The sequence below is a fragment of the Musa acuminata genome, chromosome BXJ2-9 (assembly GCF_036884655.1).
Source record: "Musa acuminata AAA Group cultivar baxijiao chromosome BXJ2-9, Cavendish_Baxijiao_AAA, whole genome shotgun sequence".
Lineage (NCBI taxonomy): Eukaryota > Viridiplantae > Streptophyta > Magnoliopsida > Zingiberales > Musaceae > Musa > Musa acuminata.
The window spans coordinates 43,563,809-43,587,300 of NC_088346.1; the positions used below are offsets into that span (position 1 = coordinate 43,563,809).

Genomic DNA, 23,492 nt, shown 5'->3' on the forward strand with positions numbered 1-23,492 from the left:
AATTATAATTTTTGTTAGTGAGTTTTGTAAGACTTTGGTCTCTTATGAGGGCCAAATACTTAGTTCCTATGGGAGTTGGCTCATATCTTGGGTCATTAAATAAAGAAAAAAAAATATAAAGGTTTTATCTTATTGATGTTTCTAAGGTTGTTTCACAATGTCAAATGTGTTTCTTTTAGCTGACTGAAGTTTCTTATGAATGAATATAGACAATGTTGGCCCAACAACATCTATATGTTTTGGATTTTTGATTGGCTTCAACCTCATAATTGACTTGGTATATAAGAAAACAAATAACTGGGCAAGTGATAAGGCAACAATGAAATATTTGTTCTTTGAAAATGGTTATTGATGGGGTCTCTTTGCCTGTGTTGTCCAAAACAAAAATATTAATTAGTATTCCTTCCCTAGGATTAGGGCACCTTTAAATTGATAGGTGATTGATTAGGCATGCTAAACCTCACATTGAGGCATTCTTATAATCATTGCTAAATATATTAAAAACCATAGCTGAACATATGATTAAAAGCCTAAAGATTTGACTTGTAGTGACCAAAAAAAGCCCATCAAGATTCCAATGTGCTAGTTTGAATATTTGAACATGAGGAGCACTTGCAATGAGGTGGTACATTTTTTATGTTGGACTAGCCATCATAGATGTGGCAAAGCACATTTGCACCTACAAATTGAAGTTTGGGTGTGCAATGAAATTAACCATAGTAAAACTTCCTAATCAATCAGTAGATAGAGAAACTTAATCCAACCAAATACATTGAATGAAAGAATGTATCTAAAATATACATGAACCTTTTCCATTATGCAATACATAATCTTGATGAGATTCTATATTAATCTATGCCTATTCCTTTATGTAGATACCATCACATAAAATTTTCTCATAGGTTTCTTGCATGGACAATGAGAACTTTTTTAATTCAAATATCATAATTTTAATTCATAACTTTGACTTTTGCATAAGTTATGTACAATCTTTTCGATGCATAAAACACATATTTAATTATTGCCCATGAAAATAATCCTCCTTCACTTGGCTGTTTAGCTGATTTCATATAAATCAATTAATCAATACCCAATTAAAAGTCTTTACATCACCTTATTGGTTCTAATTAATCTTTTTCTATCCTTTTGCACCAACAATGTGTTGACTTAATTCATCAATTAATACAAGACTTATTTTGATTTCTTATATTTTCGTTTAGATATATATATATATATATATATATATATATATATATATTAGTGACATTTATATTTAATTCCTCGTTATCACGAACTCAGCACGTGCCAAAGGGGTCGCCAGGCGCCCGACAATGGCACTCATCCGATATTTACTGTCACGCACGGGGGTAAACTCGTCAATTTGCAGAATAATACAACTCTACTAGAAAAGGAAACACGTGACTCGGTTGTCGTCGACGCCGTATTGCAGATTGATCCAATGGGGCCCGCTTAATATCACCAATAAGAAAGAAGGTATATGATGGGGTGAAAGACAGGGCATAAAACGTATTGCTCTATTTAAAGCTACAAATACGAATTGCGTCAGTTACAAGACTTAGATATACCCCCTACAAGTCAATATAATTACGAAACTACACGGCGACAGCACTGTTGCTTTCGGACAATTATAAGGGCTTCCGCATCTCCGTCTTTTGTCCTTTTCTCTCGCCCTTCTCTTCGCGGCCCCCCGATAGCGAAGAGGGCTTCGCCAAGAGCTCCTCCTCTCATCCCCTCCGCTTCCTCCTCCCGTCGCAGAGCCGATTGGATTACCGCCGTGGTCGCACCACCGCCCAGAGAAGGAGGACGTTATTCGGCGAGGTATGCAGACGGATCAGACGGTCATCAGCTTGAGGCCTGGCGGCGGTGGCAGCGGGAGCCGAGGCAGCAGAATCTTCGGCACCCGGTTCGACTCTTCGGCCTCCGCCGGCGTTCCCATCTCGCTCAAGGTCGGTCGGGAACTCTTTGAATTGACATGTGGCTTCCTTCGATTGATGAAAGCTTGCATCTTTGAATTGTTTGATCCGATGTGCGAGATGGGATTTTACGATTTGTTGCTGGACTCATCGATTGGCTTTATTACATATGCTTTAGTTCCATCTGCTTTCTGTTACCTGTGGTGGTTGGAGCTTGATGGAAAAACTGTGGTTTTTGGTGGTAACTCATTCTGCGTTATTCCAGAATCGTGTTTTCCCACTAATTGACACGGTGGAACCAGCTTTTTGATTCTAAAAAGGTATCAAATCATGCGGACTAAGTTTGGTATTCTTAATTGGTGTGGTTATAATTAGGGTGAATGAATCCTTTTTGGTTACTACTGAACTTGACTAGTCTGTCACTGTCAAGTTCATATCTTATTGTCGAAACCATGTTATTGTAAATCTTCATATTTGTTTTCTGTATTACATGATTAGATTGATTGGTTAATCTCTTTGTCCAATTTCCCCAGTGTGACTAGTTGCTCATATACTTTATGTTCGTGGCAGTTAAACCTTGTAACGTGCTTATGAACAGATTCTAGCATCAGTCCTTCAGGTTACTGGGGCTGGTTATATCCTATCCAACTTCTGGAGTTTATCGGACTTCTTATATGTTTCACTAGTACAGCATGCCATTTTGTCATGTTGTTCAAGTTATTGTGATTGCTGCCCTTTGGAATTTTCTACTTGTTATTTATTGCCTTATGGACACCTGTCAGAGCAACTCTTTAGAGTATCATCTAACTTTGTATCACTATTTTGTCAGACTGGAGACTCAAGATTTGAAAGTCGTGAATGCATTCATTACACTAAGGACCAACTTCTGCAACTTCGTGAGGTATGCCAGAATATTCATCTTCTGAAGTGTATTTCTTTCATCACATTATGATCTCCTGTTGATTCTCTTGAACATGGTAAAACTTATTACTCATGACAGTCTCTAACAAGATTGGTTAAATATCGATTGCATATCAACTGCATTTTAGCTAGTTGTGAGAACACTTCTTTGATAAACTAATCCCATCCTAGTAGATGTGCTTGGTGGATCATATGTATCTTTGAAATTATAGCTTTCCATAACTGTTAATCCTACTCCTTCTCTTGCCAGGGTGTGCAGACACCAGAGGACATTCTGAAACTCAAACAGGAGATTGATGCAGAATTGTTTCCCGAAAATCAGACTTGGGGTCATAGTGATGCTAATGTATGTTCTCCTACTTCATGTTAAAGAGCATTGCTAAGTATGGTGTCCTGACTAAATTCGAGAATCATGTGGATTTTCCCCACACCTTTAAATCACAAGATTTACTGCAAGTGATGTGGGATCCTAGGCTAATGAAAGCACAATCTGTTCCTTTCATAATTAGGGCATACTGTTCTCAGCTGGATCATAGGTTCACATGATGCATATTAGGTCCCAACTCTATCATTGTTCTGTGAACAGCTGATGCTCCAGTGTCATATTTATCATTATGAAGCTGGTAACAGTGTGAGCTATGCCTCAAGAAGGTTCTCTTCGGTTAAGTGTCATGATTTGCACATGATACTATATGTCACATCCAATGTGGAACTTTTTGAGGCTATCACATTTGATCTGACATTTATTTCTCAGTGACACAATCCTAGATTGTGCAGCAGCATGAGCAAGCTTCTTGTTTCTAATGGTTGTTTTTTGTATCTTCCATTTGTCTATGCTCATGAATTTATTAAAACGTTTGGGACATCATCTTATGTTTGTCTGTGTCTCCAGTTGGCAAGTCAATCACAGAGTCGCTATTTTGAACCAGAAAGTCGTGATTGGCGTGGCCGTTCAGGACAATCTACTTCATTTGGAGACGAGAGATCTTGGGATACAATTCATGAGAACAAAGAATCAATGGACTCTGGACATCAAGAAATAAGGCAATTGAATAAGCAGGGCTCCCAGTTTTCTTCAAACACTCAAGTTTCTTCTATTCAAGCGGTAATATATTTGTTGGACTGAAGAAATGTTTCTTTTCTTTCATGTAGTTCGAGCTGTTTGCTTTATATACCTTCTTTTCTTGTATTTGGTTTTTTTTTTTTCACTATCTTGGTGACTTGTGGTCTTTCTTTTTTTTACATATATGTTACTTGTCTATCACTGTTGCATTTAAAACCATGGTGTCTGAATGTTTCTTCAAAATTTCATTTTTAATTGTATATAAGTCTCCTATGTGCAGTTTTAAGCTTAGTCTTATATTTCCTTTGGCAGTCTGTTTGACTGAATTTTTATTTTGTCATTATAGTATGTTGTTGCTCCACTTCTAAAGAGTTTAGATCCTTTAGAAAGTGTTGAGTCTATTCATTATTATGAGTGAGTTTTTTCCTTTTATGATTGGTTTAATAGTCTGTTTTGTGGATTCCCAGAAGCTTGATTGCATCCCACACATTGTCTCTTGGTTTTGGAGGCTTGATCCCCTCAAATTGATCATAACCAATTTTTACTATTGATAGAACCATTTTACTCTTACCGTCATCGTTCGATCCTCTTTCCGCTTACATCACATCCAGATTCTCCTTTGCTTTCACTTTTTTTGTCTGTCCCCATGTCTTCCCTCTACACCTTTTAGTGATTTTTCTCTTTGTTTCTTTTTTCACGCAATCTAGAAACTTCTTGTAAAAATGATTACACGAGAAGACAATTATTTGGGCTGCACATGCCCTGAAAATATTTTTTATATGTATGTATATATAAGATATGTGTATCGGTTAAGTGAATCCTGTCACTTTCTTGGTCTAATCTTTCATCTTCTATATGACCACATCTTAGTTAAAGTATGCATAATATTCGGGCATACTATGCTCACATTCTTGGTAGCTGCCAACACTGAATCTGTATAAGAAAGGATGTCTTTTTGCACTTATAACTTGACTACTGACGGTTCTTGTGAGGACAACATATTCATCCCTCCTGTCAAGTTGCTGATTCATTTTCTATGTTTATACCAATCTTCCATGAGAATTTTCTTATTGTCAAGTTGTTGACATTAGTTAACTTCAGCATCTAATGTTCTTGTTAGTTTTGCTCCTTCACATGGGTAGCAAGTATGTGAGTTATTTAATGGGTTTTTCAGTAAAAGGAACGTCTGCCAGATTGAAAACTTAAAAGTGGTACCTAATGGTATATTTAAGATTGTACTGTTTTAACTTTTAGGTGTGAGTACTTCATGATAATTTGAACATCTCATGTAGTCCTTTCCTTTTAACCATTAACTTGTTCCAAATGTGTAACTTATGTTGTTTTTAGGCCATGTTCTTTAAATAGGTCTATGTTTCGGCTTTATATGGCTTGCCTGCCCATGGTCAAATTTGTGCAATACCATCTATGCCTACTTAACTATCCTGGATAACTGTGGCCATGAGAACTGAAACAGGGACTTAGCATGGGTTCATATATAGGCATTTGCTAAGAATCTTGCTTTTATCAGTGTCTCACATGCTTAAGTAGCTGTACTATCCTGCCCACCTTCTAGATTATTCAAGGAACATTATGCTTGTCATCTCTGCAATTTTTAGTTCTTCTATATTTTTTTTGTGCATTTTAGAATTCTTTTCTTGTTTGTGTTTTGACATTTTTTAATTACAATTTATTAGATAGGACGTGCTCCTGCTCTGGTCAAGGCTGAAGCGCCATGGTCTGCACGAAGAGGCAATCTCAGTGAAAATGATCGGGTGCTAAAAACAGTAAAAGGGTACTTTAACTAATTTATTAGTCTACTGAAAGTTGTTAATGATTTGCATAATTGCTCTTGCTCTAACTATGGAGGTGACTATGTATGTGCATTGCAATAGTCATCCTCCATTTGATTTATTTGGTTTTGGCTTTGTGGTTCTGGTTTAGACTAGAATTTGTTTCACTTCTTTTGAAGGTACATGGACTACATTTTACTTGAAAGCAATACAATGTTTATTAATTGGATCCACTAGAACAGGTTTCATTTCCTGGTGATATTTGTTGCAGTATCTTGAACAAGCTGACACCAGAAAAATTTGATGTCCTCAAGGGACAACTAATTGATGCTGGAATTACGACACCTGATATTCTAAAGGTTTTGATTTTCCCATAGATTTATACTATATTGCCATTGATATGTTTAGTTGTAATTTATCAGAATTTAATTTGAAAAACACCTATGCTGCAGGGTGTCATTACTCTCATTTTTGAGAAAGCTGTTTTTGAGCCAACATTCTGTCCCATGTATGCTCAACTTTGTTCTGATATCAATGAAAAACTTCCCTTATTCCCCCCTGAAGAAGAAGGTGGGAAGGAGATCACTTTCAAGCGTATACTCTTAAATAATTGCCAGGAGGCATTTGAAGGTGCTGACAGCCTGAGGGCTGAATTGCGAAAGCTGACTGCACCAGACCAAGAAATGGAACGTAGAGATAAAGAGAGAATGGTGAAACTTCGAACTCTTGGTAACATTCACCTCATTGGTGAGCTTTTGAAGCAAAAGATGGTGCCAGAGAAAATAGTTCATCATGTTGCTCAGGTAATGATTGCTTATGCTGATTATAGTTCTTATTTTTTATGGAATGTACTCTTTTTAGAGATTTTCTAACAGAGAATCTGTATACAGGAGCTTCTGGGGCATGATGGCAAAACCTGTCCTGCCGAAGAAAATGTTGAGGCAATCTGCCAGTTGTTCAATACCATAGGGAAGCAGCTGGATGCAAGCCCCAAGTCTCGTCACTTCAATGATGCCTATTTCAATCGACTAAAGGAGCTAGTTTCCAATCCTCAACTTGCATCACGCCTAAGATTTATGGTCCGTGATGTGCTTGACCTACGTGCAAACAACTGGGTCCCCCGTCGTGAAGAGGTAACTACTTGGTTCTGTCATTGATATTATTTGATGGATGACCATGCAAGGAGGATTAATTCTTTCTAAGACACATTGCTTGATGTTACCCCTGTGAGAATTGACGGCTTTCCTGGTTTTCCAGGTGAAGGCCAAGACCATTAGTGAAATTCATACTGAGGCAGAAAAGAATCTTGGTTTACGTCCTGGTGCAACTGCAAGCATGAGAAATAGCCGTGATATCAGTGCTTTAGGGGGTATTAACACTACTGGATTTCCTGTCAACAGACCTGGAATTGGTGGTATGATGCCTGGGATGCCTGGAATGAGAAAAATGCCTGGAATGCCTGGATTAGATGGGGATGACTGGGAAGTTCCACGGAGCAAATCTATGCCCAGGGGTGATGCCAATCGTGTCCGTAGTTCTCCTATGGCCAAGTCATCATCCATCAATTCTAAGTTCTTACCTCAAGGCAGTCGTAACCTGATTTCCGGTAAGACTAGTGCGTTGCTGCAGGGCAGTGGCCCACCAGCTCGTTCTTCTACTCTTGTTTCAGGCATATTAGATTCTCCATCTCCAAGCTCTGGGTCGCTGAGGCCTGTTGGTCAAGTGGCACCAGCTATGATTCCAGAGAGGTCAGTGGCAACAACAAAATTTGATCCTATGGAGTTACATAAGAAAACTGTTGCTCTTTTGGAGGAGTATTTTCACATTCGCATTCTAGACGAAGCACTTCAATGTGTAGAAGAACTGAAGAGTCCAGAATACCATCCGGAAGTTGTCAAGGAAGCCATCAATCTAGCACTCGACAAGGGCCCTTCATGTCTCGAACTCCTAATGAAGCTTTTGGAGCATTTGCTGATTAAGAAAGTTTTTACTCCAAGGGATTTGGGGACAGGTTGTCTGCTTTATGGGGCTATGCTGGACGATGTTGCCATTGATTTGCCGAAAGCACCTGCATTCTTTGGTGAAGTGGTTGGTAAACTAATACTTGTCCATGGTGTTGATTTGAAGGTAGTGGAGGAAATTCTCAAGAAGGTAGAAGATGCCAACTTCCAGTCAGCAATATTTGATTGTGTCTTAAGAACTCTTCAAGCGAGTCCCGATGGTCAGCCGCCATTGAGTGAATATGCTGCAGAAATCAACGCTTGCAAGAAACTCATACATTTGAACTAGATGATTAGAGTTACTCCTTTGCAACTTAAATGATCGGAGCTTAAACAATGCCAATAGTCTCTTTGCTTACAGGGTAAGAATACGCCCGATGATCCTTCATCCTTCCATACTTTGCATCATTAGCAGTGTTTGCGTACTGGAAATTGGTACATCGAATTTTGTACGATGGCTTCCAGTATAGGTTGTCATCTTCTACATGTTGTACCCCTAGTAAATTCACTTGTTGAGTACCATTTCTTTTGCCTTTCTCTTCCTTTCAATATGTTCCATTTCTTTTGTATGGGATGTGGAACACGTTCAAATTAAGTTTGTGAGTTGTACAATTGTTGCGATGCTATCTGAACTTTATTGAAGTTGGAAGGAACAATTACTCCGGCCATTAGGCATGCAAGTTGAGAACAGTCTTATGTGAGATAGCTTGCAATGGTTTCTCAGAACAACCATGAGAGTTTTTGCGACTGTGGAACTCTGGGAATTGCCCTTTCTTGTTTTGTAAATAATATTTAGTCTTTCTTTAAGAAAAAAATTCTAATAAATTGATCATTTCATCCAACTTGAATAAATAATTCACTATGGATGTTAGATTATCTGCATTTTCTTAGGTAAAAGTTAATAATCCTTCTTGGCTATTGCACTCAAAAATTCTCCACCTCGTATTGTCATTCCACTTATATAAATCGTTTCTTTAAGCTTTCTATCATTGGAAAATTTGATCTCTACCTTCTAGATTATATAGTTTTATTTAATTAGATAAAATATATTATAGATCTGATTAAAGTTATAAATTAATAAAAAATTTAATTATGATAGGATTCTTTAGTAGATGATCTTGATAGGAAGAAGTCTAATTATAATAGGATCGTTATAAGCAATCATAAGAAGAGAGAAGAAGATATATTTTTTTTTCTTTCTTGTGTAGATTCATGGTGCATGCAGATCACCATGTGTTGCTTCACAATATCCGAGATATCATTTTGATTATGATGTTCAAAAAGTATGTATATTGTCTCATATTTATGAGATTTGATTTCAATTATGATATTAAATTTTTATATAATAGTTTTATTTCATACAATACAATGTGTGTCAAAGCTATGTCATTGAAATCTAAGTTATTATAGATTATTAAAGAAATTAGATCTATTTTTAATCTATTTGTGCATTAAATCTATTTTATATAAAATCTATTATTATCATCATTTTTTATTTACCAAAATATGTTTTTATTTACCAAAGTGGTGTGGAGGTGGTTGCGTCACACACCGAGCAGGCTGTGCTACTATGTGCGACAAGGCTTTTGCAGGTGGTGGTGGACACAACAACATAAGATGGTGATACAATGCGCTGCTACTAAGTGATGGTGTACGGTGAAACGGGCAATGGTGCTATATTTCCAGAATGGGCAGAAGCAAGCCACCAGGTGATCAACAGTGTTGGGTCACTTGACGACCGTCGGTGTTGAGTCACCTAGCGACCGTGCAGTATAACAGCAGGAAATCCGAGAAACAGTGATTGTTGGTGTTGAGATTATTCAGATAGTTATCACGATAATACAGTGGTTACAGGATGATTTCAATAACTTCTTCAATCTAGTAGTTATAGGGTGATTGTCACTAGATCCTATAAATAGGACTGTAGTTCATGAAGCAATGTATATGAAGAGTTTGTGAATTTGGTATCTTGTAAGTGTTTTTATCAATCCTCATGTTTTTAAATACTACATCAGTTTTCTTGAGTCAAAAGGATTCTTTTTACTTGTATCGTAGTATTCTATTTTTTCCTTGCTCCTCCATCCCCAATATTTATGGTATCAAAGCTAGTTTCAATCTGAACTGGGCACTATGACTTTCAACGACAATTCCATGTCTCAACCTCTGAATACTCTATTCAAGTCTCAAGATATTTGGGATTTAATAGAGAATGAATATACGGATCCAGATAACGAAATCAGGTTGAGGGAAAATAGAAAGAATGACTCAAAGGCATTGTTCTTCATTCAACAAGCTGTACATGAGACGATCTTCTCAAGAATTGCAGTGGCGACAATCTCAAAGTAAGCTTGGTTGATACTTCGAAATGAATTTCAATGCTTATTAAGGGTGATTATGGTAAAACTTCAAACCCTTCATCACGAGTTTGAAATTTTGTTCATGAAAAAGTAATGAATCGGTATAAGATTTTCTTTCTCAAGTGATTGAAATTGTTAGTCAAATAAAATCTTATGGTGAACATCTTCCTGATCATATAATTATTGTAAAAGTTTTGAGAAGTTTAACTCCAAAATTTGATCATGTTGTTGCCGTAATTGAGGAGTCAAAAGATTTATCTACATATTCATTTGATGAACTAATGGGTTCCTTCCAAGCACATGAAGTAAGGTTGAACAGGTCACTTCAAAAAAGTGAAGAAAAAACATTTCAAGTTAAGGGGGAGTCTTCTACTTCAAAAGAACACAAAAAATCAATAGGAAGATGACGTGGTAGAGGAGGATTTCATGATAGAGGAAATGGAAGAGGAAGAGACAGAGGGCACTTTGATGGGCATGATAAACAAGGGCAATCAAATTATGATCAAAGAAATTACAAAGTTGAAAGTTAGACTTGGAGATAGCAAACAAATCCAAGTGGAAGGGAAAGAAAAAATTAAAGTGAAGACAAATCAAGGGAAGGTAAAAATACCTTGATAATGTTTTTTCTTTGTTCTTACTTTATCACATAACTTGTTAAGTGTTGGACGATTAGTAGATGATGGATATTCAATAATATTTGATAATGGTTCATGCACTATTAGAGATAAAAAATCTGGTTTGATTATAGTAAATGTTTGCATGATTTAAGTAAAAAAGGAATGGTTTTCGGATTGCCCAAGATTAATACACTCAATGTATGTGAAGGATGCATTTATGACAAACAAAGTAAAAAATCATTTCCTATTGGAAAAGAATAGAGAGCATTCAATTGTCTTGAATTAATTCATGCTGATTTATGTAGACCTATGAATACAAAATCATTTGGTGGAAGTCAATATTTTTTATTATTTACGGATGAATAAGTTATGGATATCCTCACCAAATCACTTCCAGTTCGAAAGCATGTTTATTTTCTATCGCAAATTGGTGTATGCAACTATGAATCAAGGGGAAGTGTTGAGATTTGATTCATAATTATCTAGATAGTTATCATGATCTAGTGGTTACAGGATGATTTTAATAAGTACCTCAATCTAGTAGTTATAGGGTGGTTGTCACTAGGTCCTATAAATAGGATCGTAGTTTATGGAGCAATATATATAGAGAGTGTATGAATTTGGTATCTTGTAAGTGTTCTTATCAATCCTCCTGTTTTTAAATACTATATCAGTTTTCTTGAGTCAAAAGGATTCTTTTTACTCGTATCGTAGTATTCTGTTTTTTTCTTGCTCCTCCATCCCCAACAGTTAGATAATGGACGACGATAGCACTAGGTGATAGCATATGCTAGCCATCACCAAACCAGTGAAGGATGCCACAGAAAGGAGTCATGATGGACAGACGACGGTCGCCTAAGCATCACGAGAGGGAATCATAGTGGAAAAGGGAAGCATCGCACCTTGGCGTTGTTCTCTAAGGTAATAACTACAGGCGCTATAGATGGCGTGTAGGCCATGCACCGCAACGACAATAGTCCCTCGTGTAGGCACCATGTCGATAGCTCCACAGCACAACGACGGTGCTGCTCCTTGGTGAGCGCACGACCACACTGCAATAAAGATGTTGCGTGAGGATAGGGCTTCATTTTGACCAAAATCACCTATTTTGATAACTATTTTATTTTGACAAAATTTTGACCTCGATCAATTGACCAAACTTTGATTAGTTTAAATTTGATTGGATTTTGATTTCGATCTTTTTTTTTTTTTACTTGATTTGAATTTTGATTATTTAATTAAATTTAGAATGATCAATCAGATCCAATTCGAAAAAAGTTAAATTTTGATCAATTTTAATTTTGACGGGCCTAATTGAACAAATGATTGGCCCAAATCTATTAGTCTAATTTGGATAGTTCAATTCTAAACCTACCCAATCAAATAGGGTAAACTAGTATAAGGGTTACATGTGAAATTAAAAAAAATTATAAATTATGATTTTCTTTGATAGTTTTCTCATATGATATATTGATAAAATTTTGCTTATGATAAATAAAAATTTAATTATTATTCTTAGATATTTATTTGATCAAGCTATTAATACTTTTAGATGTACATAAATGAAGCCAAGAGATAAGTAGATAAAAATGTTAAAATATCAAATCTAACGAGGGTGATAATTTTTTTTATGATAGATATGATAAGCCTGATCATAATTTTGGTTCTTTTACCATATTCCCAGAATAGTAAGGTATTTATACTTAATATGTCTTACTAGATGTGCTATAGCAAAATGATATTGTTAAAAGGTAAAATCCTACTATTATAAGAGCTTGATAAATTATTCTTTTGTATCTGAATCGATGTGAGGAGAAGCTCTAAGAACGATTATATATATCTTGAATATAATTCCTAATAAGTCAACTACATCAACTCCTTTTGAGTTATTGACTAATAGAAAACCTAATTTAAGATATTTACATATTTATGATTGTTCTACGATAACAATCTTCAATTCACATGAAAAGAAATCATATTCAAGGATTATTTCTAGACATTTTATTTATTATTTAAAAAATTTAATGGGGTACAGATTTTATTACTTTAATCATAGTACAAGAATAACTGAATATGTTACTATAAGATTCCTAAAAAACTAGTAAATCAATGGGAGTGAAACTCTTAAAATTTAATTTTGATATTGAGGAGATATATGTTGATACTCTTTTATTATTTTTTATTCGAGAGATTGTTGTTCCTCAAATCACTGAATAATTTAATAAAAACGTATAACAAAAAAACATAAACTCACACATAATATTGATATTACTACTTATGAGCTTGTAGGATAAATCATAATCGATAATTTTGAGAATATTTTAAAGGAAAATGAGATTTATCATTTTTGTCGATTATTTATATCTACAAGAATCATATTTTGATATAGAAATTAAAATAATTTCTCATTGTTTTCATATGTTAAGGAAAATAATAATTCTAAAAAGTAATATGATATAAAAAAAAGTTAAAAGTTGGGGCCAGAATGATGTTTAAAAACTTATCGAATTATCCAATAACTATAAAAGAATAATTTGTTACATAAACATCACTCAAAGGATAATATCAAACAATATAACAATTAGACTTGTGATTAAAGATTTTACTCATAAAGAACACATCGATCTTAAAAAGACTTTTGTTTATTATTTAAATAAACTTACTAAAAATCATCATGACATTATAATTTTGAGTTACAACATATATATGTAAAAATAAGTTTTTCGAATAAGGAACTAGATTTATATTAAATAATTCAAAGGCAAAATAAAAGAAATAGAAAATTTGGTGTCTAAATTTAAGAAAAATACTATTGATCAGTATTTATATCTAAATATCGATATGAGCAAGTTTATTATACTGGTATTATATATGGATTACTGATAAGTGAGAGCAGTGATCTTATGATCTTAGTTTATTATACTGAATAAAGAAATTTCTCACCAATAATTTTAAAATGGTTGATATGAATGAGGTATCTTATATTAATAGTATTGAAATATTTAGAGATAAATCTCAAGGATTATTAGGACTATCTAAGTAAGGATATATTGATCGAGTCTTGGCGAGACTAAGTATACAACTTTTTTTTAGCAAACAATGAAAGTAAAACAATTTAGTTAAAATAAATGTTTTTTAAATATTTTAGAAAGGAGTCAAATTAGAAAAATATTATATATATATATATATATATATATATATATATATATATATATATATATATATATATATATATATATATATATATATATATATATATATGCTAGTTAGAAGTCTATTGTACGCTCAAGTCTATACTAGATCATATATTAGTTTTGTAATTGAAATACTAGGTATATATTAGAGTTACATAGGAATGAAAACACCAAGAGACTACAAAGGAAATAATATTTGGAATGAACAAAGGATTATATGATCATATATATGAAAAATTATTTATGTATATATAGTTGGAAGTTTATTATATGCTTAAGCATATACAAAATTAGATTTCAATTTTGTAGTTGAAATACTAGATAAATATTAGAGTTACCGGGCAATGAAAATACTAAAAGACTTTTAAAAAAGTAATAAAATATCTGAAATAGATGAAGGATTATATACTCACATATACAAAATTAGATCAGCTTGAAATGATGGTATTTTCATATGCTAATTTTGTAAATTATATTGACAATAGAAAGTCCACTTTACAATTTATATTTATATCAATTAGATAGATAATTTATATAAAAAATAAAATAATATATTATTATATTATTAATAATAGAAGTTGATTTTATGATATGTTTTGATGCCATTAATCAAGTTTCATGGTTATCGAAATTTTATCTCAAGACCTAGATATGATCAGATTCAATTATCAAGTGGTTGAAGATACTTTGTGACATATCAAAGTAGTTTTCTTTTCTAGGGATGATAAGTAATATAGTAGTTTTATGCATTATAGTATAAAGTATATGATAGTCAAAGTTCAGAAACAATTAATGTTAATTAAATATTCGAGTTCTACTATATTAATTATTAATCCATTCAATTAAGACTTATAGCTTAGAGTGTTTGAAAGAGCATGTTCATATGATCGAGTTTTTAAATAATCCATAAAAGATAGATGATGCTGAGTAGACATTATAATTAATATTCTTACTTACGTAATTAAAATTATTTATTTTTATTATCTTGTTCACATTTATGTATGTGTATATTATGATTGAATGTGAATAATAATATTGTCTTGACAAGACAAATTATATGGGTCATTTTAGATTTTATTAAAAAAGACCAACAACGAAGTATGACATTGATGATATACAACCGTTATAACTCATAATGCTAGTAAGACTTAATGTAGTATTATTATGTTTATTAAACTTATTGACCTATTTTTTAAAAAAATTTGTACGTGTACAAATGATTTTTAAAATTTCATAATCTAGTTGGGTAAAATTATTTTAAATAAATTTTATTATATTTATTTTAATTTTAAACCCTTTTATATCTTTTTAATTAACGAGTCAGTTAAAAAAATATTAGATTATATGACCCTATTTAATTAGGTAAGATATATTATAGATCTGATTGGATTTTGATTATTATTATCGGTTAATATAAAAAAGTTCAATTATGATTGAATTTTTTAGGAGATGACCTTGATGGGAATAACTATCTAATTATTTATCTTAGAATCTCCATAAAAGGACCGGACCTTCTTAAGAACTCAATGCGGATATGTAGATATATGATATTATTGAGAAGTTATAGATCTTTTCTTATCATGATATTATCGAGAAGTTATAGATCTTTTCTTATCTTCCTTTTATCCATCACTCATAGTGATTATGTGAAAGATAGAAAGAAAAATTCAAGTCTAGCTTCTTTCGTGTAGATTTACATTATATATGATTTTGATATTTTGTTTCAAATCTACCATGTTTGATTTCAATACTAACATTAATTTTTTATATAATAATTTTATTTCTTATAATAATTACTCCCACAATTAGCTATATGCAAGTTAAGAACAGTTGGTTTATCAGAGAACAGCCATGGGAGCTTTTGCAACAATTGAACTCCGGGAATTGCCTTTTTCTTGTTTTTCTAAATAATATTTAATCTTTTTTATAAGAAAAAATTCTAATAAATTGATCATTTCATCCAACTCGAATAAATAATTCACTACGGAGGTTAGATTACAGCATTTCTTAGGTAAAAATTAATAATCCTTCTTGGCTCTTGCACTCATAAAATCTCTACCTTTATTAATTCTCCACGTCGTATTGTGATTCCACTTATATAAAATCGTTACTTTGTTTTGATTTAATTTTATGTGCTAAAATATGCTTTGCATCAGTTGCTAGTCGTCTAATCAAACTTTTCCCTCTTCTTTTTTCTTTTGATGTAGGAAAAACCATCTTAGAACTTGAATCTGCCACCACCTTAATCTTCTCTACAGATTACCAGTGTCTACAGACCTAATCTTGAATTAATTCTCCCTCCTTTCTTCAGCTGCTTCTCCTTGAAAATATAATTCAGGCACAAGAACTGATATTTTCGTTGTTCAAGAATTGATCCAGGATTGTTCCAAATCAATTTCTCTTGAATAAAGAAGGCACAACAAACAACACAAATAGAAAGCAACCAAGCGGAAGAATATGCCTTGTTATAGATGAAAGAATAAAGGTCAATCTGTACCACAACTGATGTCAATCCCAGCAACTGTAACCCACAGAACAGTTCAGCCAATTTGGTCAACTGTATTACCAAAAAGGATGGCCTACCTCAAGAGTTTAGACAGCAACATGACCTAACATCTTTTCTCTTATTTATTTGAGCTTAACATACTTCACCAAAGCACATAAAAAGCTCCAACAATATCGTCAGCTACTGAAGGAACTTTATCCCATCCATCACCATTATCTGACATCCCAAGACTAATCTAGACTCTACTGTTCTGTACACAAAAGAGCTGCATCGAACTCAGCTTGACAGAGAGCTATCTTCTTCATCTTCAGCAATGTTGAACAAGAACTGAGGCAGCGAGGCAATGCGAGGGAGTTGCATCAGCAGATCACTGAATGAATCCTTCCTTGACATGCTTGCCACTGCCTTGGGACCAGGTACATCGTTGATCTCACCTTTGGTAATTGATGTGTGCTTCTCCGAAATATTATTGCAGAAACCATTTTCGTTAGCTGCAGGTCCGCCGCCATCTGTCTGTTGGCTGTCGGCTGTGCCAACATCTTTCTGGAGCAGACAGCAAAATGAATTCACCTTTGACATGACAGATTTCTCATCTGAGGTGGGCATTTGGGAATCGCTGAAGAGGCATTGGGCCAACTCCTCCAACATTTCTTTGTCAGGTATAACCGAGCCAGATAATTGTGGATTCCCCAAACTGATCTGCTCAGAGATGCGATGTCCTATTTGATTAACAAAGTCGCTGATGGACATTGAATGCTTGAGTCCAGGAACTTTCAACTGGTCCCAGCACCACTGATTATTCGAGTCTTCAGTTTCAGCAGTTCCACTTCCTTGCGTCACCCAAGGTTCCATCACTGTACACAATGCCAAGGATAAAAAAACAATGCGAAATTGCAAACAGTAAATATGTTACTGCAGGTCAATGGATTAATAAATTAGCATCCAATCTGAAGTAATGTGGAACTAAGAACTCTTACAAATCGATGAGCTAATGGAATCCGTCAAAATATTACCTTTGTTCCAAAAAGGCATGCATGCATGACCTCATGGAACTCTTACAAAATACCAAAGATCCACATATCTACTATATCAAGCAGTTTTGAGCAGCCAAAATGATGTGGAACAAAGAAGTAGTCATTTTGGTATTGATACAGAAGATCAGCATAGAGATGCATGAATTTAGTAATATAAAAACAAGAGGCCAAGCATGTAAAGAATGGATGAAACATAACATGTCCTTTAGATAGTTTAATGCTAAAGTTCACAGGAATAATAAGATGGGAAGAAATTGTACAGAAAAAATGCTAGTCATAGTTGGTCCAGCCTTCTATGTAATGAAAAGCAAAAATTTATTTTCCTGAACCATAAAACTTAAATACACCATCATAAGAAAGGGCTTCAAAACTACCTGGGCTTGGTGAGTGGATTTTCCCAGTATCAATAGGATCTCTGATGTCATTCTTAGCAGAAGTTGATGTGCTAGCACAAGTCAATGCAGAATCTTCAAACTCTTGAACCACAGATCCATATGGATCCTTCAGCTTGTCAAATGGATGGCACTTGGATTCATCATGATCCTCAAAAACAGAGCACCTTGGTTCAGAGAATGGTGCATCCAGGAGAACATCTGGTTCATGACTTAGTGCACATAACCGTGGATCACACTGGATAAGCTTCTCAAAATGCTTGCTCAACAAACCTTGTGGACAACGTAGAAGATGCCTCCTGAAAGCAAGTATATCATATTGTAGGCATTAAAAATAATCAGTCCCAGAAAAATCTTGAATTGCATTCTCTTATTACTTCACATTTACCAAATAAATAGCACATACACAAAGAGACATATAACTAATGTATGTTATGAATCAATCAACAGCTCAACATATACCCTATAGATCTTAATTTTTTTTATCAACCGCGAAAAGCACATTTAGAAAGCAGAAAAACAAGTAAATATTCGAGAAAAATGTCAGCTAACAATTCTAAAACATGATATAGAATAGCCAAATGAGAACAAATGCTAAATCCAACTAAGTATCTCATAGATAAGTTTCCAAGTTCTCAATATTTTTTTTGTAACTCAAACTAGATTAGCTAAGACCATCTCCATGCCAAGATATGATCATGATGCTCATGTATCTCAATGTTTCCAAAAGACACTCGGGTGAGATGAGGCGTTTCAATGAAGCACCACTTGGGCGCAAGCTTGAGCCCAAGTGTTGGGCGACTCGAGCATGCGCCCGAGCCAAATTGGTCATGGCTCAACCTGGGTTCGAGCCTCGGCAACTAAGTTAGTTCAACCAAACCAACTAATACCACTTACTCGATCCCCAATGCAAGCAACCAACGAAACCCTACCACTTCATCTGCGGCCATCTGCAGCCTTGTTTCATCGCCAGTTATCTACCAGTGCATACCCATGCTGATTTATTTGATAGTTTATCTTCAGCTTTAAGGTTTCTCATATTGACAATTACAACTGAACTTAGAGGGTGATGCAAATTCATTAATTTTGTTGAGTTATTTTCTCTTTTATTTTGTTATTTGATCCTTTTTATATTTCAGGTTTTTCATATGTGTCAATTTTATTTTTGTGATCATATTTATCAATAATAATATATATTTTTAAATTTTAATATTCGGGAGCATTTGCTTGGATTGTGTTTTGGGAGCTTGGTACTTTTTGGTGCCTAGCACTTTTAAGAATACTGTTGTATGTATAGGAAAAGTCCATCATATCTACCACATGGAACCATGCAGTGAAAGTCAGCATATTAAAAAATGTAACTATGCATAGTTCATTGCGACCAATATAAAAGAACAACAAAAATTCTAAGACAAATTAAACAAACTAGATGCATTTTCATAAAATTGAATATCAATAGCTCACTATAAGTTGAAAGGACCATACCGTAAGAACATGAGAAATAAAAAATTGGTCAGCAACAAATATATCATTCCGAGGAAGGTAAATAATATCTCCATTTGTGGCAATTTTGTTTCTTGTAAGAAAAGGTAACATGAATTTCCTAAACTGTTGATTCTTAAATGCAGATACAATCAAGGTACAGAAGTCTCAGTGGTTGTAATATCAATATCCTCCTTAAGGTATCAATAATTCAACCCAAGAATATCCAGTTTACCTGTGCATGCTTGCTTGCCCATCAGTGAAATCTGAAGTAGCTTGCCATAAGGTGTGCTTCCTAGGCTGTGGATTGGTCTCCCTAAAGAAAAGAGGCTGCCCACCCAGCTGCACAAAAGAAATAAATGTTCATGGAATTTTGACAAACTCTGTGCAATGTACTGTCAAATTACCACTATACCACTATATCCAAAGTCCCAGGAGCATCTTCTGGGCAAGTTGCCTTGAGAGCTGTGATATCTGACCACTGGATCTCAATCTTGCTCTTGAGACCACCTTCAAGAATTTCCCAGACAAGTTTCCGCTTTGCAAAATAGCATTTGGCCACCAAATCCCCTTCATACCTTGATACATACTGTTCAAAAAGGAAATCGGATAACATCCCTAAATTCCACCAACTTGATATGTAAACAACAGATTCAAGGGCTATGGATGCTATTATATCCAACCGAACTGGAACACAGCACTAGTATATGCTGCCGATTATGCTACTACACAAAATTACAGCACACATGTTGATATATGGCATGGCAATGCACAACATCTTGTCTTGATGGGATGGCATGCCGTGTCTGTGGCTCCCCCAACAGAGACACAACACAACTCAACCTTTGATATTAACAATTCAAGACAAGAGAAGGCATATGAATTCTTAATGACTCATCTGTTTTGCACTATGAACATTTGCAACAGTAATCATCTGCAATGTTATATTCTCAAAATCCAAACTAATTGCATAGTACTCAAAGAAATAATGGCCAAACACTTGTGGTGAGTAAAGAAGGCTAATAGTAACTACAGAAAAACAAGAGGAATAAATCACAAAGGAAAACATCTACATAATCGGGTCTACTAGTTCAACAGAACATTCGAAAGCAATCAAAGTATTGGTAAGCCAGCATAACTTAATCATACTTCTGTGACATAGTACTTCATATGGACATAAGAACAAACTGGAACGTACTAATCAAAGATATTCACTCCATTAAGGATAAAAGAAAATAACAAGATTTCATCAAACATAATGGAGATTACCTCCCACGTCCCAATCCTCAAAAGGGAAGCTGGAAAGTTTGATGCTTTCAACTTTTCGGTGTTAGCCAAAGCAATGGTAGACCTAGTATCATTCTTTTTCCCATTCTCCAAGTTCTCATCGTTCAAAATGCATGAATTAGCAGCTGCATTTGCTTGAGACAACCTCATTTGAATCAAATCTACCAGTGATGGACTCTTTCGCAGACGAAGACCCAATGGGCTAGGCTCATTAAGCAGATTATTTTGAATAACTTCTGTTAGAGGCATGCTTTCACCTGTTCCACACTGCTATCACACACAAATTTAGTAAGTAAATCTGCAAAACTATATAACAATTTTGTTTTCATAACCAGATTGTAAAGTACAATAAATTGCCCTAAATACATTGCTCGTGTCAAAAATCACATCAGCGAAAGGAAGAGATTTTGTGAAACAATTAAAGGAACTCACCCAATTATGCTCCAAAATAAAGTTTGATTCTCAAAGATTAACATTCTCTTCCGTGAAAACAAGCATCGGCCTATGAAATTTAAATCTTTAGAAAGACGGAAACACAATTCAATGTCACATATCTATCATAAGTTATATGGATTTTTATATTTTCAGTGATCCCAAAAATATATCTTTCAAAAATATAGATCCGCCAGCTGATATTTGCCAATACGAAAATTTACCATGAAGAAAATTTGCCAATACGAAAATTTACCATCAGAACCCTCAAACCCAACCAGATCAAGTTATTTTTTGAGGGCACTCACAAAGATCGTCTTTTTAATTGAAAAAGAGAAAGAAGAGAAGAAAGCAAAGAGATATCCCCTGCTGAAGATAAGGAAGAGAAGCGACCTTGGATCTCTTGTTGAGCGGACCATGCTCGTCCTCCAACGGGTCCTCGATCTCCAGCTTCGTCGCTAGCGGCAGCGTCATCTTCATCGGCAGCTCGGATTCCGGCCGCAGCTTGCCGTGATTCGTCAACTGAACCATCAAAAAGCCCACACCACAAGAAGAACAACGCACAAAAAAGCCGGTAGGATCACCGAACCCCGCGGAAACCCTAACTAAAACGCGGATCCCCGCGGTCTCCCCCTGCAACCCAAGACGAATCAAAGCTCTAATCGCCCACTACGGATCACGAAATGGAGTTGAGATTTGGAATGGTGGGAATCGACGAATGCGCCTCTCCACCTTCCGGATTTGGGGATTACAAACAGATAATTTAATGAAGCGGTGGCCTCGTTTTTGGCGAGCAGCCGTACACGTGCCTCCCGGTAGCTGCGCACGTGGGGTTTAGATTTTTTCCCCCGAAAATTACATCTTTACCCTCCCCGAGCCACGACAAAAAATATCAACCTTCAAAAATAAGAGTTCTGAATAATAACGATAATAATAATAATAATAATATAATTGTGACCGACGTGGGCTATGATCGAGACAAAAGTCGTGACTCAGTTCCGGTCAAAATAAGCTTAGGAAAACGTGTGTTTTGTTGGTCAACCATACCAAACGTTGGAGTTGGTCAACGTGATTCTAATTGAATTTGCAATTAACAGGTATCAAATAACATGGATATCAATCTTTCCTGCACTAATTTATGGGATTAACACTGTGCCCTGTGATTACCTTCGATTAATTAGCATCATCGAGTTGGGTAATACACCCAATAATTAGGATTTGTGTCCATAAAAATAAAACTAATTTGGTCGATAATAAAAAATAATAACACATTGAAACGTCTACTATAATTGTTATATATAAGGTTGATAATAAATAAATATGGAACCAATGGAAGAAATGGAGAAGGGCAATTTCGTCTTTTCGTACTAGCGAGAAAAGGTACGGGCCGCCGGATCGTGTACCTTCTCCATGGGGCCCGCGGCGGGACGGCATGTGGATGGTGGGGCCAACGGCGGCGTGCCGCCGAGTTGGATTCCCAGAGGAGTAAGATGGGATGAAAGGCGACGCTGAATCACGAAAGCACTCGACAACCGTCGCGAACAAGGCGACGAGGATTGAGAGTCGATTTAATGGCAAGTATTGTTCATGAAAGATTCCTTCTCGTGTCCCGTTTCATCGCATGCAATCCCTTTCCCTTTGAAATGACATGAAGAATTGTTTTCTATTTCATCCCCGTTGTTATTATGGTCGCCATCATCGCCTTCCCATCAATGAATGCTACACTTATCAGGATCGTACATTATTGTATGCTCTCAGCAGAAGCATCGGCCACTTATCCTGTCGACGTGTGCTGCAAGCAAGACAAAAGTGTTTATGTCATCCTCCTATGTTAAATATTCATTCTAAATTGATAAATATATTGATATCGTGTTTGCGGATGGGGAGGATAAAACCTAATCTTAGATCATTCGTTGTCGACGTAAAATGCATGAAGAGACACTCAAGCTATGAGCATAAAAAAGTTTATGAGAATACATTGAAAATAAATCATATATCCATCTATATTAGTCGCTATAGGTTGATATCGATCAAAATTTAATAGCGTTGATTTTAAACACAATGATCATTTAAATCCTTCTCCCTCTCCTCACTCTCATTTTCACTCATTTTCACACACTAAAAGTTCCTAATTCATGATTAATAATAATAATCAATTTATTAATTTGAATTAAAAAAAAGATTAGAAATTTTACTTAAGTTAATTAGTTTAACTCTAATTAGAGATAATTAGGCATAATTCAGGTCAAGTTAGGATTTAGAATCATTTGATCATCTTATCGTACTAATGTACTAACATATGATATGTTGGATCGATACCATTGGTCGGCACGAGATAGCAGTCCTTGATTTAAGGGATAAATAAACTTCTGTAATGTAAAAAAGAAAGTTATCTTTATGATTCCTGTGTGTGTTTTTAGGATTAAGGTACTTTAAGGGATTACGAGAGGGAGTGATTAATCCAAGGAAAAATTTTGTTTTGT

General features: G+C 34.9%; 2 protein-coding genes across 4 annotated transcripts; one reads left to right on the forward strand and one right to left on the reverse strand.

The window, feature by feature from the left end:
• Positions 1–1,681: 1,681 nt before the first annotated feature.
• On the forward strand, positions 1,682–8,388 carry LOC135623509 (eukaryotic translation initiation factor-like). Its single transcript, XM_065126567.1, has 9 exons — positions 1,682–1,967; positions 2,764–2,835; positions 3,106–3,201; positions 3,748–3,960; positions 5,613–5,710; positions 5,980–6,067; positions 6,161–6,511; positions 6,599–6,841; positions 6,966–8,388. The coding sequence occupies exons 1-9, from the start codon at positions 1,842–1,844 to the stop codon at positions 7,995–7,997; spliced, it is 2,319 nt and encodes a 772-aa protein (XP_064982639.1). The 5' UTR covers positions 1,682–1,841; the 3' UTR covers positions 7,998–8,388.
• Positions 8,389–16,309: 7,921 nt separating this feature from the next.
• LOC103998710 (uncharacterized) lies at positions 16,310–21,766 on the reverse strand. 3 transcript variants are annotated; one of them, XM_018818528.2, is made up of 7 exons: positions 21,403–21,472; positions 21,010–21,079; positions 20,560–20,844; positions 19,706–19,879; positions 19,526–19,632; positions 17,791–18,107; positions 16,310–17,236 (listed from the first exon to the last, which is right to left on the reverse strand). In XM_018818528.2, the coding sequence occupies exons 3-7, from the start codon at positions 20,824–20,826 to the stop codon at positions 16,659–16,661; spliced, it is 1,443 nt and encodes a 480-aa protein (XP_018674073.2). In that variant the 5' UTR covers positions 20,827–20,844; positions 21,010–21,079; positions 21,403–21,472; the 3' UTR covers positions 16,310–16,658. The 3 variants fall into 3 exon arrangements, with proteins under 3 accessions (XP_018674073.2, XP_009418538.2, XP_064982640.1); XM_009420263.3 differs by lacking the exon at positions 21,010–21,079 and having other exon boundaries at positions 21,403–21,766; XM_065126568.1 differs by lacking the exon at positions 21,403–21,472 and having other exon boundaries at positions 20,560–20,847; positions 21,010–21,072.
• Positions 21,767–23,492: the final 1,726 nt, after the last annotated feature.